The following is a 20616-nucleotide window of genomic DNA, read 5'->3' on the forward strand; positions in this document are numbered from 1 at the left end:
GATACAACCTGTTTATCCGACCTCCATAGTAATGACATAATGCATACCTTGCTGTCTCTTCATCTTTGACTAACGATCAATTTTGTCTTATCCCAAACTTTCAAAGTCCTGTCCACCCATTGCTAGTTCCCATTGATCCTTAAGAGCTCCTGGTTAAGCAATGTCACATTTCAAAAGTCATCACCATTCACTTTCATATCCTCCTGTGTCCTCCTACTTCGAGTAACCTCCACCAGGTCTATAACTGAGATACTCTGTTTCCCTTATTTTAATGCTTCATTGTTGATGGCTAAATCTTCAACTGCCAAAATTCAGGATCTTGTGTCTCACTCCTCCTTCCCCCTTTAACTTAACTCTGGCAAAGGCTTAGTCCAAGAGAATTTCAAGATTCAAGATTATTTTCATGTAATCGAACAGAACATTTAACATTACATGAAATTGCTTTCAGACTGCCGTAGGGCAAATAAAGAGTCACCATTAGTGGTACTCGCTCACCCCTTATGGTACAAGTGAAAGAGAAGCAAAAGAGAGTCTCTTCAGAGTGTTACAGAGTCCAGAGGACCCCAATAGATCTGCACCACAACACAGGGTTACTTAAACAAAAGTTGTTTTTAATTATATTTGAACAAAAAAACAGAATGAAACTTTAAATTATTACTTAACCTACCTAACTACTTATTCCCCCCACTAACACTAAGCGCAGCTGTGTGTAATGTACACTTAAGATTATATAGGTTCTTTGGATCACAGGCAATTCTTGTACTGTGCACAGAAGTTAGCATTAACAAAGTTCACCAATCTTTGATGCTTAACAGACAAATGGTTACCACTCAGGAGGGTTCTTGCTAGTTTTCAGAGAGAGAGATTCCTTTTCCAGGACATCCGCAACTGATTTCTTCTCAATCAGTCTTGCTGACGAAACTTGCCCCCTTCAGGGTTCTCCAGATGATCCTCTTTCTTTCAGGTCACCTTTCACACTGCCAGTCTTCTCCTTTGACCAGACAGCCTTCCAAAGTTTGCCAGCTCTGTCCTTCTGGAAATAATTTCTGTGACCGCTCCCTCTGTTTCACTCCCTCCCTCTCTGAGAGCAAAACTCTTTTCCTCCACCTGCAAAGATCACGTGCTCTCCCAGGCAAGCTGCTGTCGATACTTTGTTGCCTTCTGCAAAAAGCATTCTACAAAAGTCCTGCAAATATTCTGTTTTAAAATGTGTGGGTGCAAGCTTCTCTAACAATTCCTTCCAAACCACCTCTAAATACTCTGTCACAAGAGTCACTGAGTGTCCGTGGATCAGTGCTCCTGCAGGTTCTGCAGCCACAAAGACTTGTGTTTGATCCATCCTCAGTGATTGAGTATCTAACAGAGGAGGTAGCCCCATGAACTATAAAAAAAAGATTTGACACCCACTTCAATCAGAAGCAGGGTGGTTGATTCATTCCCTATTTTGCAAATGGTATTAAAAAGACTAGTCTTTTTATTTCACTTCATGTGGAGCTCATAGATGAACTCTCAAAGCTGATAGACCTAAAAACTTGACAACGGCCCATCTTTAAGACTGAAGGCCTATCTTTACCATAATACCTCACACACTTTTTAAATATACAATTCATATCATATATATATATATATATAGTTTAAATAAAACCCCTTATATCTGGCATCTATGGGGATTGGTAGATGCCAGATAAATGTATTTTCTGATTACTTGAGCCTGACTCTTACAATGCCTAACTAATACACCTGCATTAAGAATAAACAGTTTAAACAACAAAAATACTATACTGTGCTTCAGTACTTACACTGAACAAACTTAATTTGCATGAATATACAGTATAAACCTTGAAGCATTTTATTTTATTTTTGGTCAAATTATTTGAAAACAATTAACCATCGCTGCATCTGCAGGTTCCTTCCCCTGCATGGAGTCGCCTGAAAGATGAACAATAACATTAAAGATAATTAACCCTCCCCTTCCCCAAGTTTACAGATAAATCCTCTGACCAGGACGACACTTACTAAACAGGTGCAGTGAACTGAGATTTCCTGGTGATGGGTTGTGCAGATGGCTGACTCCTCCCCCAGGCTTTACTCCCATCTACCCATATATAACCCAAGTTTCCCGCCTCAACCCAGAGCTCTACTGAAGACGCTTGTAAGACCCAACCCTTTGTTATAAGCTAATAAAAGCTCCCTCCAGTCGTGAGCGCTTTTATTCGCGCTACAGAAGGATAAGGAGACCCTTAAAGAGAGTCACACCAATGGCGAGCAGCATCAACCACCTCTTTATCTAGGGTGGTGCCATTTTATTCTAATACAACTTTATTCAAACAGCTGCTGAGAGCAAAGCTCCCATCTTCACTCAAGGTTTCTGTGTTATTTCAGAGAACATTTACTTTTATAATTTTAAACTTATGGATTTTTACCTGTTATTTTATTATTACTTATTTTATTTATTTTCCTTGATATTTTTGCCAGTTGCTTGTGGCTGCTGGTTGCTTGAATTCCGGATACCAGGGTTTTCACTGTAGTTCCAAGTAGCTCATAACCAACAATGTGGAAAATTGCCTGGGTTGTCTAGACCAGAAAAGGCAAGGAAATTACTGCTGGAATTGTGTCTAATATAGTTATCCAACAGAAATAAGTTGCTTACCGATAGCTCAGATCACGATTCCAGAGTCTATTTTTCTCCAGACCTCACGATGGTACGTATTCAATCAAAACATGGATAAAGAAGATCAATCTCAGTTCAATTTCCCAAGGTTTAAAGCCAATATTTGACTCAATGTGGCACAAATAAAAAAAAACTTTGTAAAACTGAAATCAATGAGAATGAAAGGGAAAATCCCAAAATTGCCTGGATGTTTTCATCAAAAGTGGGATGAAGGTTGTGATTATCGGAGTCCATTATATCAGCCTGAGGGCATCACTGCAGAAGTTTCTCAGGGCACTGTTCTTGGCCCAGTTTCACAGCTCGTCCTTCCAGAATGAAGCCAGAAGTAGGGGTACATGCTGATTTCTAGTCTCCATTTGCAACTCCTCAGGGAATGAATGGGATTATGCTGACATACACAAAGTTCTGGAGAACATTCAGGAATGTGGAGATAAATGGCAGGGAATCTCCTTACAAACTATCAGCAAATAACCATATTGAATGAGAAACAATGTGAACACTAACCCTGGGCCAGCGTTGAATGCCCTCACGGAAGTGTTTGGTTTGGAGTTGGGTTGGCGTGAGGGTGATTCATCAGATGAATCAAGAAAGTAGACACTGAAGTACAATTACATGAAATGCTGGTCCGAGTGTCCCTCTGGTGAGTGACAAAGCTCGAATAAACCGTTGGATCAAAATCTCTGCCTCTTCAATTTTCTCTGGCTCTGCTACTAAACCCTTAAATCTCCCACTTGCTCCATTTCTGAGGAAAGATTTATACCAATTCTGTTTCTCTATCTGGAGATGCAGCTTGATGTATCATATTTTTCCATTAATTTAAATTTCCTTTTATTTATTTTATATGAGACTAACAAAATGACTCCCATCTGCTGAGGAGACTTTTTGGTTATCATCTCAGATGTCTGCTTTTAGTGACTTTTTTTTAGAAATGCTCTCTTAAACCACAGTCAATCCATCTGGACACTTGTGGTCCCTGATGCACAATTACCTTTGATGTCTGTTTGTATGGTATGAAGTAACAGAGAGACTGCAATGCCAAGTTGTAAAGTAACTGGTTTCGGTCATCCATGTTTCTTCATGTTTATTCCTATATTATTAATAATAAATTCAACAAATTGCTCCATTCCAGACCATCAGTCACTTGAAGTTCTCTGAAGAAGGCAGTGTTTGGTAAATACTTTGAAAATTTCCTAAATGAGATTTAAACAGTGATTCATTTCAGATGGTGTATTTTGTTATTGAACAACTAAGGTAGTTGATTTATTGAAGTAAGCAATTACATTCCCTTGTGAAATGCTCTGGGATATTTTCCCAGTGGGGGATGCTGTACAAATTAAAGATGATAATACTGTTGATTGTGAAGGATTAGCCACGACCTTAAATAATGGTATTTTATGCCAATCAGCATCTAGAAAAGTAGGATATTTCTCCGGCATAGTTTATTGAACTTCAAAGACAACAAAATACAATCCTATATTTCTCAATTCAGGTGATGAAGCTGTACATTTCTGGATTTCTTTATGACTGTTAAACCAATCCTTTTTAACTGAATAAACCACATAGGCAACTGAGTGTAGCCACGTGCTGCTCGAAGAAAGATACACAAAGGCGTAGCTGTTTTTTATTGGGGCTCAAGCCCGGCTTTTATACTGTTGGTGTTCCCGCCATTTGGCTCATCAACTGATGTCACTGCCCTCATATCAATAGTGGGTTTCCCGGATGTGGGCCCCCTTCTTGCATTACAATGACTTCTTCCCCACATGCTATCCCCAAGCTGTTGGCTGCACAGCGGGGGCCAGCGCCATGTTGGGGATGCTGGTCCCTATGCTGCAGAAGCCGTACAACCACCGGTTCACACGCTGGGGCCAGAACCGCCGTGCAGTCTGCTGGCTCCTGGTTGCACACGCTGCTCGGAGCGCCGGCCTGATTGCTGTGGTGGTGTGCCGCTACATGACCCCACACCCGCCTCTCCCAGAACCAGCGGTTTTGTCTTTGATGAATGAAGGCAGCTTCTCTGTTGTCTTTGGTGGTATGCCTCTCTTGCGTGGTACTGGCATCTTGACGGGGCGTGCTAGGTCCAGGTGTGCCGGCTTCAACCTGTCCAAAGTGAAGACCTCTGTCTTGCCTCTGCCCTCCAATTCGAATGTGGCAATGTTGTTTCATACAACTCGGAATGGACCCTCATTTGGCCTCTGTAGCATTGGACGATGTGGAGCCCTGCAGATGAAAACATGTTCACAGTCCTGCAGGTCTTTGTGTATGTTGGTCCTCACTTGACCGTGCTTTGTCGGTGGAGTCGGGGCCAGGTTGGCAACTCATTTCCATAGTCTGTGGAGGAGTGCTGCTGTGTTGTCCTATTGCTTGTCTGGGGATGGTGCAAATTCCGTGGGGAACAATGTTGGAGCTCCGTTCATCCTTGGGCACAATAAGGATCCCCAACTGTGCCAAGTTGGGTCCTTGTAGTTTGATCATGAATGCGGACTTTGTGGAAGCGCTCCACCAACCCGTTCGATTGTGGGTGATAGGCTGTAGTGTGGTGTAGCTGAGCGCCTCACAGACTCGCGAAGTCAGACCAGAGACTGGAGGTGAATTGGGCCCCTCTGTCTGATGTGATGTGAGATGGTATGCTGAACCGCGGTACCCAGGAGTTGCTGAGGGCTCTGGCACAGGAGATCATGGAGGTGTCTGCCATCAAGACTGCTTCTGGCCACCTGGTGAAGTGGTCGACCATGGTGAACAAATAGTGGAACCCCTGGGATTCTGGTAAGGGGTCCCACAATGTCCACATGGACGTGATCAAACCTTCACTCCATGGGCTCGAAGCGCTATGGTGGGGTTTTGGTGCTGCTGCACCTTGGCAGTCTGCCACTGTGTGCACACCTTCGCCTACCCACTGACTTCTTTTCGGAGACCATGCCACGCAAACTTGCTGGCCACCAGATGGACTGTGGTGTTGATGGATGGCTGAGCCAGCCCATGGATGGAATTGAAAACTGGTCATCTCCAAGCCGCGGGAATGATAGGCCTGACCTGTCCGGTGGCCACATCACACAGGAAGGTGGTGTTACCTGCTTCGACCAGGATGTCGTGGAGTTGCAGTCCCGAAATGGCTGTCCTGTACTGGGGCATCTCAACGTCATCTTTTTGTGCTTTTGTCAGTGTCACGAAATCCACTCCCTTCGATAGCACGTGGTTGGTCTGCCTGGACAATGCGTCTGCCACCACGTTGTCTTTGCCAGAGATGTGTTGCACATCCGTGGTGTACTCGGAGATATACAACAGATGATGCTGTTAGCGAGCTGACCAAGAGTCTGAGAATTTGGCCAGCGCGAAGTTCATGGGTTTGTGGTCGGTGTAGACCCTAAAAGTTCTGCCCTTGAGATTGTATCGGAAGTGGTGGATAGCTAGGGACAGCGCCAGTAGCTCCTTGTCGAAAGCGCTGCACTTCAGTTCTGGAGGTCACAGATACCAACTGAAGAAAGCCAGTGGCCTCCAGCGGCCTCCGATCTGATGCTCTAGAACTCTGCCGATCGCCATTCCTGAGGCATCCACCATCAGGGCTGTTGAAGTGTCTGGCCTTGGTTGTGTGGAAAGAATGGCACCCGCCACTGCTTCCTTGGCCTTTACGAAGTCTTCCACCAACTCTGTGTCCCAGGTTACATCCTTGGTTTTGTCCATCATGCGGGAGAATAAGGGCCGCATGATTCTGGCCGCTGAGGGGATGAATCTGTGATAAAAGTTGATCATCCCCACAAACTTCTGCAGTCTCCTGATCATGCTGGGCCTAGGAAACCTGGATGGCCTCCACCTTGCTGGGTAGTGGTGTGGCCCCTTCCTTGGTTATCCTATGGCCCAGGAAGTCAACAGTCTCCAACCCAAACTGGCATTTGGCTGGGTTGATCATCAGTCCAAATTCACTCAGCCAGGTGAAGAGGTTGCAGAGGTGCACCACGTGCTCTTGTTTGTCTTTGCTCGCCACCAGGATGTCATAGAGGTAGACAAAAGTGCCACCCAGGATTCGGCCCACCTCGTCCATCAGCCACTGGAAGGTTTACATGGCATTCTTCAGCCCAAATGGCATGCATAGGAATTCAAACAAACTGAATGGGGTTTTGATGGAAGTCTTGGGGATGTCATTTGGGTGTACAAGAACCTGATGCTATCCCACACAAGGTCCACTTTAGAGAAAATTGTTGCCCCATGCAGGTTGGCCGGAAAGTCCTGTATGTGCGGTATGGGGTAGCAATCTGGCATAATGGCCTCGTTAAGCTGGCGGTAGTTGCCGCACGGTCCCCAACCCCCAGTGGCTTTGGGCACCATGTGCAGGGGAAAAGCCCATGGGGTGTCTGACCATTGTACTATGTCCAGTTCTTCCAGCTTTTTGAACTCCTCCTTAGCTAGTTGGAGCTTCTCTGGGGGGATGTCATTCGTCTCTTGCGTGGAGCGATGGGCCCTGAGTCAAGATGTGATGTCGCACTCTATTTCTGGGCATCTCCGAGGTGAACTGAGGGTAAGCAATGTCGGGAACTCCGCGAGGATCTTGGCATACTCATTTGTGGAATGTTGCACCAAGTCCAGGTGGAGGGCTGGGAGTCTGGCATCCTTGAGAGGGAAAGTCTGGAATGTCTTTATATGGACAAGTCGCTGGCCCTACTGGTCCACCAGCAGGCTGTGGGCACACAGGAAATCTGCCCCGAGGAGCTGTTGTTCCACTGCTGCCAAAGTGAACACTCTTGAGAAGAAGCTGCCTTCCAACTGCATTTGGATCCTGCACGTATACATTGAATGGTAGACAATTGAGGAGTGCAGAGCAACAAAGGGATTTAGGAGTTATGGTAAATAGTACCTTCAAAGTTGATACTCAGGTAGATAGAGTGATGAAGAAGGCATTTGGAATGTTGGCCTTCATAAAATGGAGTATTGAATTCAATATTTGGGATGTTATGATGAAATTGTACAAAGTATTGGTGAAGCCAAGTTTGGAGTACTGTGTGCAGTTTTGGTCACCGAATTATAGGAAGGATATAAAGAAAATAGAGAGAGTGCAGAGAAGGTTCACGAGAATGTTGACAGGATGTCAGGGTTTGAGTAACAGAGAAAGGTTGAGCCTGGGGCTTTTTTCTCTGGAGCGTAGAAGATTGAGGGGGGGATTTGATGGAGGAGTTCAATATTTTAAAAGGGACAGAGAGAGTCAACGTGGATAGGCTTTTTCAATTAAGAGTGGGGGATATTCAAACCAGAGGCTATGGTTTGAGATTGCAGGGGGAAAATTATAAGGGGAACACGAGGGGAAATTTCTTCACGCAAAGGGTGGTTGAGATGTGGAATAAGCTTCCGGCAGAGGTGGTTGAAGCAAGGACATTATTTACATTTAAGGAAAGACTGTATAATTACATGGAGGGGAGAGGATTGGAGGGATATGGACCAGGTGCTGGTCAGTGGGACTAGGAGGGTGGGGATTTGTTCCGGCATGGACTAGTAGGGCCAAACTGGCCTGTTCTGTGCTGTATATGGTTATATGGTTACATGCCATATGTTCTGAAGATGCTGCTGTTGGCAGCTTTCAATTTAGGGTCTATTTGACCTTTTCTGGTTTCCTGCCCCGTCGGGGCCCGGGTCTGGTTGCAGGGTTTAGCAATGAGACCTATAGAGGTTGAGCTCTCTTTTGCTTCCACAAGATGTCCACTCGTGCTGCGACTTTCTGGGGGCTTACTGAAGTCAATGTCCACCAGGAGCAGTTGGACGTCTTCAGGTAATTGCTCTAAGAACATTATGCAGGGTTCACACTTCCCAATGAGGGCCAGCATATTGTTCATCAGGGCCAATGGGGGCCTGTCCCCCAGCCCATCCGTGGAGAAAACTTGCCCCTCTTTCTCGCCGTGAGAGCCAAAAAGCCTCGAAAAGCAGCTCTTTGAAGGTGGTGTAGGTGCCTTCTGATGGAGACCCCTAGATGAAATTAGCTACCTGGCTCACCATGTCCTAGTCCAGGGCGCTCAGCACGTTGTAGTATCGGGTGGAACTCTGCTGTGATCTGCCAGATCTGAAACTGTGCCTCAGCCTGGTTGAAATAGACGCGGGACTGATTTGTCCAGTAGGTTGGGAGCTTCAGGGCGACTGCGTGGACTGCTGCCAGCTCGCTCATCATTAGGTTAAGATGCTGTCTAAACCATTGGGGTCAACTGTAGCCGCGCGCTACTCAAAGAAAGACACACACAAGTGTAGCGAGGTATAGCTCTGTGTTTTATTGGGGCTCAAGCTCAGCTTTTATTCTGTTGGCATTCCCATCGTTTGCCCCATCAACTGTTGCCACCGCCCACTTAACGTAGCGGGTTTCCCATGCGCGGGCCCCCTTCTTGCATTACAATGCCTTCTTTCCCGCACAGTCTGCCCAAGCAGGGGGGGCAGCGTCATTTTGAGAATGCTGCCTTAGCCGAATGACTGCCGGTTCACTTGCTGGAGCCAGTGCCGCTGCGTGGTCTGCTGTCTCTTGGTTGCGCTCGCTGCTCAGAGCGCCAGCCCGATTGCCGCGGCGATGTGCTGCTACATGAGCTTAATACACTCAGGTATTTCTCACATGCTGGAATAGAATTATGTGCAGACCAGCATTTAATTCTTTTGTAATTGAATTGACCTCTGGAAATCTTTTGTAAGATGCAAGTATTTTCATTTTTCTGTAATACCGAGTATTACGGAGGTATAATTCTACCACAATCTGAACTCCATCACCAGTTATGCAGGATGGTTGTCATCAATTATTCACTTTTCTCTCATGAAGTGGCGTTCACCGTGGCTTGAATTTACAGGGATTGTGGAACACTGGTAACTTGACCAGAAGCTAGAATAAATAATGGAACACAGTACATATTTTGTTTTTGCAAGGGGGTTATTGTACCAGTGATAGCAATGTTATTTTATAACATTTTTTCTATCACACATTGTCTACTGCAATGCTATGGAATATCAACACCAGATTTATTGCTGTGTGCTGTAATATCAGTGGTGTAAATTGGTTTATTACTGACTGCAGTTCATTTTGTTTAAATCAGCAGAAATTGAGGTGCTGGAAATGTCAGAATTCACGTTACATTTTGAATGTACTGACCTCAATACCGAAACATGACTTTATGGGTCTGGGGATAAAAGACACCACTGTTCTTGAGTGTTCTATCACCATGTGATTTTGCATAATAGCTTTTAATATTAAAACATTCAAGGAAAATCATCTATCTTGACTACTAAAGATTGAAGAGTAGGAAAAATATGAGTACAGAATTCTCAAAGATTAAAAGGAGAGATTTAGGCTGAATATTCCATACGGTATGTAATTTGTTGCTGTGATGTTTGTTTCTTGAAATGAGCTATATACAAGAACAAATGCTATAGAACTTTAATTTTAATAGGCACCTAAATATGATATATAGTATTTAAGTTAATCATCCCTTTGCAGTTTTCTATTTCCTTTTGGGAACATCAATTCCAATTCGGGCAGCATCCTTAGCACAACGCTATTACACCACCAGCAGCTCAGATTCAAATCCAGCACTGTCTGTAAGGAGTTTGTACGCCCTTCCCGTCTCTGCGTGGGCTTCCTCCAGGAAGTCGATTGAGATATTTGGGCAACACAGCTCAAGGGATGCAAAGGCTGTTTCCGTACAGTATGGCTACATAAATTTCAAACTAAAAAATTTTTCTCAAAGGACATTCTGGAAAATCCTCGCTCTTAACCTTTCAGCAATTTTAATCCAGGGACAGCTTTATGTGCCATTAAAATGGTATTCTTCTAATTGTAAGCTGAACCAAATGAATGTCGGCACATACTCGGATTACAACATGGTATAAGCCATGAGGAAGAAGAGGATTGGAAAGATGTAAAGGCGATAGCAAATAACCCTTTTATCCTGATTTGCTGGTTAGTAAGATCATGGTTAATCTTTTCATCTGAATCTCCATTGGCATTTTTCCCATCGATGCTACCAAACGTAACATTTTATCCAATAGAAGCAGCACGTCGCTACCTTGGTGCATGGTTGAAATCCACATGAATTTGCCAAATGTAAAATGTGTTCATAACTTTGACATTCACTTTTCTCTTTTTGGTGGCATATCACTTGTTCATGGAGAAAACAAGGGATAAGCTGTGAGTGTCCTCAGTTGCCAAACAATATTTATCTCTTAAAAGCAGTTCTACTCTATCGTTTGCTTCTTAATAAAATATAACTGCCTGCTTGTGTCTGTTAGTTTTGAGCTATTTTCGAGTCGTACTCGTCTGAAGCTCACCTGCAATTTGTAGAGGTGGTATTTGACTAATCAAACGATAATATTTGATGAAAAGGAAATAAGTGGAGCATTATGAGATCAATTCAGAAATTATTTGTGAAGCTTATCAAGGTAGAATCAATCCAGCATTCAAAATGACTTGGTGTTGCTGTCTTGGACAGCATTTGATCATCTACGAAGAGATTTTTTTTATAAGAACAAACAGGTTCAGTTCCATTCTTCTGCATTCTCCAACTACTTTCTTCTAAGCCACTGTTTCTTTACATAATCATTTGAGATGAACTATTACCTCTTGGCACTCTTCAGGGTTGGAAGAGTTGCCTTTGCAGTTGTCTGGATGGCGGTTGAAGCTGGGATGGAAGCAGGGATATCCAGAGTCGTGAAATGAACAATCCTGTAACACTGAAAGGGGTCATAACGGTTGCACTTTTTAATCTTCTGTTAACAGACTCCAATGAATCAGGCCTCGACCCGCTCCCATTGCATTTTCACCATTCATGTTTCCAGTCGTGAGCCAGGCTCTGCCACTATCTGTCGATCCAAACTGCACCTGGTAGACCTGGCTGGATCAGAACGTGTTACAAAGACCGGAGTGAGAGGACAGCTATTGACGGAGGCGAAATACATTAACCTTTCCCTGACATACCTGGAGCAGGTAAGGTTGAAGAATCCCAGCAAGCAACCTTAGTTAAATACATGGAAAGAATAAAAACATTTACTCTTTCAGATTTCAGATTTATTGTCAGGGTACATACATGACATCACATACCACCCTGAGCTTCATGAAGGGAAGGTCCTGCCTGACCAACCTACTGGAATTTTTTTGAGGAAACCTCAAGTAGGGTGGACAAGGGAGAGGCTGTGGATGTTGTGTATTTGGATTTTTAAAAGGCCTTCGATAAGGTGCCGCATAAGAGGCTGCTTTAATAAGATGAGAATACATGGAATTACCGGAAAAATATTAGATTGGGTGGAACCTTGGCTGATAGGCAGAAGGCAAAGAGTGGGAATAAAGGGATTCCATTCTGGTTGGTTGCTGGTTACTAGTGGTGTACCACCAGGGTCAGTGTTGGGGCTGCTTGTTTTTACAATATATATTGATAACTTAGATTACGGACTGATCCACTATCACTACTCTACCACCAAGGTAGGTGGTAGAGTCGGAAGTGTTGAAGAAACCGAAAGTTTGCAGAGAGACTTGGACAATTTACGAGAGTGGGCAAAGAAACAGCAGTATGTTGAAAAATGTACAGTTTTACATTTTGGAAGAAGAAATAAACAGGCAGATTATTATTTGGATGGGGAGAAATTTCAAAATTCGGAAGTGCAAAGGGACTTGGGGGTCCTCATGCAGGATAACCTAAAGGTTGGATTGGCAGTAAAGGAAGTGAGTGCTAATGTTGGCATTCATTTCAAGAGGAATAGTGTATAAGGAGAACTGTGTGCAGTTTTGGGCCCATTATCTTAGAAGGGATGTAATGAAGTTGAAGAGAGTACAGAGAAGATTTACGAGGATGATTCCTGGAATGCAAGAGCTAACATATGAGGAACATTTAGCGGCTCTCGGACTGCATTCATTGGAATATAAAATAATGAGAGGAGATCTCATCGAAACATTTCGAACGATGAAAGGGTTGGACAGAGTAGATGTGAATAAGATGTTTCCCTTGGTGGGTGAATCCAGGAAAAGAGAGCCCAGTCTTAGAATTAGAAGGTACCCATTTAAAACAGAGATGAGGAGAAATTTCTTTAGTCAGATGGTCGAGGATTTGTGAAATTTATTGCCACATAGAGCTGTGGAGGCCCGATCATTTGGGGAGTTTAAGGAGGAGAATGACAGGTGTCTAATTAGTCAAGGTATCAAGGGATAAGGGAATAAGGCCAGAACTTGGAATTAGATGTGTGAACAATTTAGCTTAGGGTAGAGTTGCAGAGCAGGTCTACTTCTGTTCCTTTATCTTGTGATCCTGCGATCTTTTTTCCTGTGGTCAAAGCAGAATTACCACTGATTACTAGTGCAACAAAAACTGTACACAGCGTAAATATGTAAACAAAGAACTGTAAACAGACAATGAATATAAGCAAAATGTCTGTGCATACATAGAGAACAAAAATAAAAATCAAGTGCACATGTAAGAGTCCTTAAATGTGTCTCTATTGTTGAGGAGTCTGATAGTGGAGGGGTAGCAGCTGAACCTAAACCTGGTGGTGTGAGTCAAATGGCACCGATACCTCTTTCCTGATGACAGCAGCAAGAACAGAGCATGTGCTGGGTGATGCATGTGCTGCTTTCTGATGGCAGTGTCCCTATAGATGCTCTCAATAGTGGGGAAGAATTTTCTTGTGATGTTCTGGGCTGTGTCCGTTACCTTTCGGAGGGCTTTACACTCAGGGGTATTGGTGTCCCCATACCATTTTGTGATGCACACATTCCATCACTCCTCTGTAGAAATTTACCAGGGTTTCTTGTGTCATACCAAACCTCCACAAATTCCTGAGGAAGTAGGGGCGCTGATGAGTTTTGTGTGCCCGATGGAGATGTGGGGGGGCTGGTAGTCATGCTGGGGAGCTGGCTGATGGAGGACCTCAGTTTTCTTCAGGCTGACTTCCAGGCCAAACATTTTGGCAGTTTCCGCAAAGCAGGACGTCAAGCGCAAAACGGTCAACCAGTTTACCTATCTCGGCTGCACCATTTCATCAGATGCAAGGATCGACAATGAGATAGACAACAGACTCGCCAAGGCAAATAGCGCCTTTGGAAGACTACACAAAAGAGTCTGGAAAAACAACCAACTGAAAAACCTCACAAAGATAAGCGTATACAGAGCCGTTGTCATACCCACACTCCTGTTTGGCTCCGAATCATGGGTCCTCTACCGGCACCACCTACGGCTCCTAGAACGCTTCCACCAGCGTTGTCTCCGCTCCATCCTCAACATCCATTGGAGCGCTTTCATCCCTAACGTCGAAGTACTCGAGATGGCAGAGGTCGACAGCATCGAGTCCACGCTGCTGAAGATCCAGCTGCGCTGGGTGGGTCACGTCTCCAGAATGGAGGACCATCGCCTTCCCAAGATCGTGTTATATGGCGAGCTCTCCACTGGCCACCGTGACAGAGGTGCACCAAAGAAAAGGTACAAGGACTGCCTAAAGAAATCTCTTGGTGCCTGCCACATTGACCACCGCCAGTGGGCTGATAACGCCTCAAACCGTGCATCTTGGCGCCTCACAGTTTGGCGGGCAGCAACCTCCTTTGAAGAAGACCGCAGAGCCCACCTCACTGACAAAAGGCAAAGGAGGAAAAACCCAACACCCAACCCCAACCAACCAATTTTCCCTTGCAACCGCTGCAATCGTGTCTGCCTGTCCCGCATCGGACTTGTCAGCCACAAACGAGCCTGCAGCTGACGTGGACTTTTTACCCCCTCCATAAATCTTCGTCCGCGAAGCCAAGCCAAAGAAAAAGGGGCGCTGATGTGCTTTCTTCACAATGCCATTGGTGTGTTGGATCCAGGAAAGATCTTCCGAGATACCGACTCCTAAGAACTTAAAATTGCTCACCCTCCCCACCTCTGATCCCCCCAGTGATCACTGGATTGTAAACCTCTGGCTTTCCTTTCCTGAAGTCAACAATGAACTCCTTAGTTTTGGTGACATTGAGTCCAAAGTTCACCCTAGTTTTCAATCTCCATCCTGTATGCTGACGACCCTTCTTATTGCACAGATCAGTAAAAGAGGAGTTATTACAATAGCCAAGTCATGAAGTTCTCCAGCCTTTGGATCCAACCCATTCATGCCAACCACTTTTTCCCATTTGCCAGTGTTTGACTCCTGTTCCTCAAAATCTTTTTTACCCCTGTATCTATCTAAATGTCTTCTGAAAATTACCATTGTCTCCAATTCTACCACTTCATCTGGCAACTTGCTCAGTATATTCACCACTGGAAAAACACAGAAATGCTGGAGGAACTCAGTAAGTCTGACAGAATTCTTAGGAAGCAAATGGTCCTGAGCCCTTCTTCAAGGTACCTCCTGGATTTCTGTGCTTTTATTACAACCACATCCACTGCAGACTTTCATGTTTAACTCTGAATATTCACTACCCTGTGTGAAAAAGTGCTGCTTTTGATGAACTTCCCTCACCTCAAATCTATGCTTTCTGCTTGTAGATTCCCATACACTGAGAAAGAAACAATGACTATTTGCCTCATTTGTACCCCTTATGATTTTATAAACTTCTGTAAGGCAACCCTCAGCCTCCTGCACCTCAGGGAGAAAAGTCCCAACCTATCCCACCTCATGGCCTACAAGTCCCAGCAAAATGCGCATGTATTTTTTCTGCACTCTTTTCAGTGTAATGATATTTTTCCTCTGTCTGGATAACCAAAAGTACACACAGTCCCCCAGGTTTGGCCTCACTGTCGTCTTGTGCAATTGTAAGATGACGTCCCTGCTACTGTACTCAGGGTCCTGACTGAAGAAGACATACATGCCAAAAGCCTTCTTCACCACCTATTTACCTGTATCACTATTTTCATTGAGGGATGTATCTGTATCTCCAAGTCTTTTTGTTCTATAACAATCTCTAGGGCCCTACCATTCACCATATGTGTACTGTCCTGTTTGACTTACCAAAATGCAACATCTCACATGTAGAACCATGGAATCATAGATCGTTACAGCACAGAGAAACAGGCCATCCAACCTTTCCAGTCTGTGCCGAACAACGACCTACTCTTATTCCATAAATTTATCTAATTTATTTTTAAAACTCAAGATTGAATCTGCATTCACTACTTGTCTTAAGTTAAATTCCACCTGTTTTTCTTGACACACTTTATGAGTTTGCGAGATCACAAGATATAGGAGCAGAAGTATGCCAAATGGCCCATCAAGTCTGCTTCGCCATTCTAATCATGAGCTGATCCATCCTCTCACTCAGCTGCTCTCCCGCGCTTTCTCTCCATAGCCCTGATGCCCTGACTAATCAAATATCTGTCAATCTCTTCTGTAAATACACCCAATGACCTCGCTTCCACAACTGCCTGTGGCAACAATTTCCACAGACTGACGACCTTCTCACTAAAGAAAATGTTCTGCATCTCTATTTAAATTGACACCCTTTTATCCTGAAGTTATGGCCTCTTGTCCTAGAATCCCGTACCATGGAAGCATCCTTGTCACATCACAAGTTCATGATAAAGGAACAAAAGTAGACCTGCTCCACAACTGTACCCTGAGCTAAACTGTTCTCACATCCAGTTCCAAATTCCAGCCTTTTCCCTATATTCCTTGATACCCTGACTAATTAGATACCTATCATTAGCTCCCCTAATGATCGGGACTCCACAACTCTATGTGGCAATGAACTCCACAAATCCACGACCCTCTGGCTAAAGAAATTTCTCCTTATCTCTGTATTAAATGGGAACCTTGTAATTCTAAGACTGTGTCCTCTTGTCCTGGATTCACCCACTAAGGGAAACATCTTATTCACATCTACTGAGTCCAATCCTTTCACCATTCAAAATGCTTCTTTGAGGTTCCCCACTCATCCTTCTCTACTCCAACGTGTACAGTCCAAGAGTTGACGGTTGTTCCTCTTATGCAAACTCTTTTATTCCTTGTATAATTCTAGTAAATCTCCTCTGAACACTCTCCAATGTCAGCACACCTTTTCTCAAATAAGGTGTCTAAAACAGTACACAGTACTCCAAGGGACATTTCACCAGTGCTTTACAGAGCCTCAACATTACATCCCTGCTCTTCTGCGCTGTTCCTCCAGAAGTTAATGCCAACATGGCATTTCCCTTCTTCACCACTGACTCAACCTGGAGGTTAATATTTAGGATATCCTGCACGAGGAATCCCAAGTCCCTTTGCACCTCGGAATTTTAAATTTTCACCTCATCTAAATAATCGTCTGCCCTTTTATTCCTTCTATTAAAGTGCATGACCGTACAATTTCCAATATTATATTTCATCTGCCATATCTTTGTCCATTCTCCTCATCTATCCGTCTCCCTTCATCCTTTCAGTATCCTCAGCACCACCGATTTTGAGTAAATTTAGATTCTGTTATAATCTTATCCTGTCCACTATACAACCAATTTTGGAGTCATCTGTAATCATGCTTTAACTATATTTTCATCAGGTGGTTAATATAGATGAGAAACAACAGTGGATCCAGCACTAATCCCTGGTCATGAGCCCTCCAGCCATCCATTAACACCCATGTCTCCTACCAACAAACTAATTCTGAATCCAATTTGCCAGCTCACCCTGAATCCCATGCCATCTGACCTCCAGGGCCATCATACCATGTAGGACCTTTTTCAGCCTTGACAAAGTCCATAGACATGAAATAACATCAAATGACAAATAATATACTTCTATCCATAATGACTGACAGTATACACAAGAGTATTTGGTGGTGAGATGGGAGCCAGTTTTTATTTTCCCCATGGATTTTAAATCAATTTTAAAATTTTGCGAATTAGCAGTGTGATAAATGCCTTTAACTCAAGACTTGTTTACACAGATAGATCTCATTATTCATTCTTCCCGCAAGCAGTGAGAATGTTAAACGGCCAAAGGTGCCGCTCGCACTAACCACTGGAGACTCTCGTAGTCACTAAGCCATATTTATTTTTACATATGTAGGGTTGTGCTGTCTATGTATTGTTTGTCTGCGCGCTAAGTTTGGTTGTGTGTGCGATTTGCACCACAGTCCGGATGGAAAATGATATTTCCTCAGGCTGTACTTGTGCAATGGGACAATAATGAACTTGAACTCGACGTCTCACCGCTTTCACCTTAGAGACCCGTAGAGTTGAAGACACCATGCGGGGAAAAAAAGGGTTACTTTTGTTAATGTTAATTTAATATTTTGTTTTCCCTTTTGTATTGTTGGGTGTGCATTTTACCAAAGTTTGTGATGTGTTGGTTCAGGCTTTTGTTCCAAAAAAAATTGTGCAGCCCCTATGCCTTTTAATTTGGATGGAATTGGGGTCTCATTATTTTTCATCATACTTTATCAGACTTGGAGGGTGGGTAAGTTTTGTCCGGAGGAATATCTAATCCCTAAAGCCTGATGATACCTTGATTAGAAAAAGGCTTGATTGTAGCGCTGGATCCACAAGAATCTGGTGCAGAAAACGAACACTGGAGGAACTCAGTCGGTCAGGCAGCATCTAAGGAGGAGAGTGGGCAGTCGATGTTTTGTTCGAGACACTCCATTGATGGCTTATCATTTTGTTATCTAGGTGTATAACTGAATTATTTTTGCATAGATGTTGATAGTCAAATAAGTAACTGACGAATCAGTTTACAATTCATAAATATAAGCAAGCGTGTTAGTTAACATACGACATAGAACGTGACCACACAGTGCAGGGCCATCAGTCAATGATGTTGTGCTGACCCAGAGAACATAGAACAGTACAACAGACTACAGGCTCTTTGGACCATGATGTTGTGCCGACCTATATAAAAAGCTACTCAATAATCTAAACTTTCCCTACTTTGCAACCATAACCCCCATTTTTTTTGTATCCATGCTCCTGTCTAAGAGTCTTTTAAATATCCCTATTGTACCAGCCTCCAACACCACCCCAGGAACTCTCTGTGTAAAAAAAAATTACCTCCGTCCTCTCCACTACCACTCACTTTAAAATGTCCTTTGGTATTTGCTCATGTTGCCCCAGGAAAAAGATGGCTATATATGTCTATATATAATCTCTCATAATCTTACATCACCTCTTATCCTTCTCCCTTCAACGAGAAAAGCCTGAGCTCTTCAGCCTCTCCAAAGCATCTAATTCCTTCCTGTAATGAGGCAACCAGGCTGAACAGAATACTCCAAGTGTGGTCTAACCAGAACACTATGGAGCTGCAATCTTATGGCTCTTGAACCTAATCCCTAACTGATGGAGGCCAACACAGCATATACCTTCTCCTTTATTATATGAAGGTGTGTAGTTGAAACTGTTGATTTAAATTGCAGGTTATTATCGCCCTTGCAGAAAAGAATCGTACGCACATCCCTTATCGAAACTCTATGATGACATCAGTTTTGCGTGACAGCCTGGGTGGAAATTGTATGACAACAATGGTTGCAACTTTATCTGTAGATAAGAAGAACTTGGAGGTACGTTCATTTAAATTTCTCTCAATGGTTCCTAAGCAAATTCATAATTGCTATTTAGAAGTTCATCATGTCTTTGATTAATCACAATTTATAAGAAGATGTCCGGCTGTTTCTTTCAAGTTTGACTCCGGCAAGGAAGGCATGGACTTCATTTACCCTTAACAGCTTTATATCTCTGTACTGTATTCTGCCAAATTGGAACAATTAAAAAAAATATTTCATTGTTTAAAATCCAACACTATGTTTATTTCCAGAAAATGAATGCCTTGCGGAGTACAGTATTACGTGAAAGGTACTAAATGTGGATGGGTGATTGGTTGATTGGCAAACAGCAGAAAGAGGAAATAAAGGGGGCCTTTTCAGGTTGGCTGCCGTGACGAGTGATGTAGCCCAGGGACTAGTGTCTGGTCTGCTACTTGCATGTTAATGATTTGGTTGATGAAATTGATGACTTTTTGCCCATTTACGAATGCTACAAAGGTAGCTGGAGGGGTAGGTAGTGTTGAGGAAGCAGGGAGTCCCCAGAGCGACTTAGACAGGTTGGGAGAATGGACAAAGGAGTGGCAGATGGAATACAGCATGGGGAAATCTATGGTCTGCACTTTGGTAGAAAGAATAAAGGTGTAGACTATTTCCTAAATGGGACAGAATTCAGAAACCAGACACCCAAAAGGACTCGATAAGCCTTGTGCAAGATTCCCTGAAGGTTAACTTGCAGATTGAGTCAGTACGGAGAAAGGCAAAAGCAAAGTCAGTATTCACTTTGAGTGGACTAGAATATAAAGGGAAGGATGCAATGGTGAGGCTTTATAAGAAATGGGTCAGATCACATTTGGAGTATTATGAGCATTTTTGGATCTCTTTTTGAAGGAAGGATGTTCTGGCATTGGACAGGCTGCAGAGGACGTTTACTGGAATGATCCTGAGGATGAGACAATTAAAGTATGAGGACAGTTTTATGGCTCTGGTCCTGTACTCAATGTATTTAAAAGCATGAGGGAGGATCTCATTGAAACTCAATTAATATTGAATAAAGTGGACAAGGAAAGATGTTTCCTGTAGTGGGAGAGTCTAGCAGCAGAGGGCACAGCCTCAGATTAATTGGATATCCCTTTCGAACAGAGGTTAGGAGAAATTTCTTCAGGCAGGGTGGTGAATCTGTAGAATTTGTTGGTAAAGGCAGCTGTGGAGGCCGTCATTAGGTATATTTATACCAGATGTTCACAGGCTTTTGATTAGTAAGACGATTGATCTCCAATAGACACAAAAACTGGAGAGGTTTCCTCTTATTTTCATTGACCAACATTCCTTGATGCCTTCTTCAGTTACATGCTATCTCGGACATTTTCTCTCAGTTTTTTCATCTATGTTTGGGGCGGCACAGTTGATGTAGCGGTTAGCACAACACTTTTGCAGCACCAGTAATCAGGACCAAGATTTATATCCCACGCTGTCCGTAACGAGTTGGTATGCTCTTCCTGTGTCCGCATGGGTTTTCCTGGAGACTCTGGTTTCCTCC

The 20616-nt window shown here is 43.5% G+C and overlaps 1 protein-coding gene across 6 annotated transcripts in view; it reads left to right on the top strand.

The window, feature by feature from the left end:
* kif6 (kinesin family member 6) overlaps positions 1-20616 on the top strand; it is a 645381-nt gene that overhangs the window by 152328 nt on the left and 472437 nt on the right. For 5 of the 6 annotated variants that reach the window (XM_069887755.1, XM_069887753.1, XM_069887754.1 and 2 more), the window contains 2 exons: positions 11397-11603; positions 18954-19097. In XM_069887755.1, coding sequence (XP_069743856.1) covers positions 11397-11603; positions 18954-19097 — 351 coding nt within the window. The remainder of the gene's footprint in view (positions 1-11396; positions 11604-18953; positions 19098-20616) is intronic. The other variant, XM_069887758.1, reaches the window with a different exon arrangement.

The sequence above is a fragment of the Narcine bancroftii genome, chromosome 6, assembly GCF_036971445.1.
Source record: "Narcine bancroftii isolate sNarBan1 chromosome 6, sNarBan1.hap1, whole genome shotgun sequence".
Lineage (NCBI taxonomy): Eukaryota > Metazoa > Chordata > Chondrichthyes > Torpediniformes > Narcinidae > Narcine > Narcine bancroftii.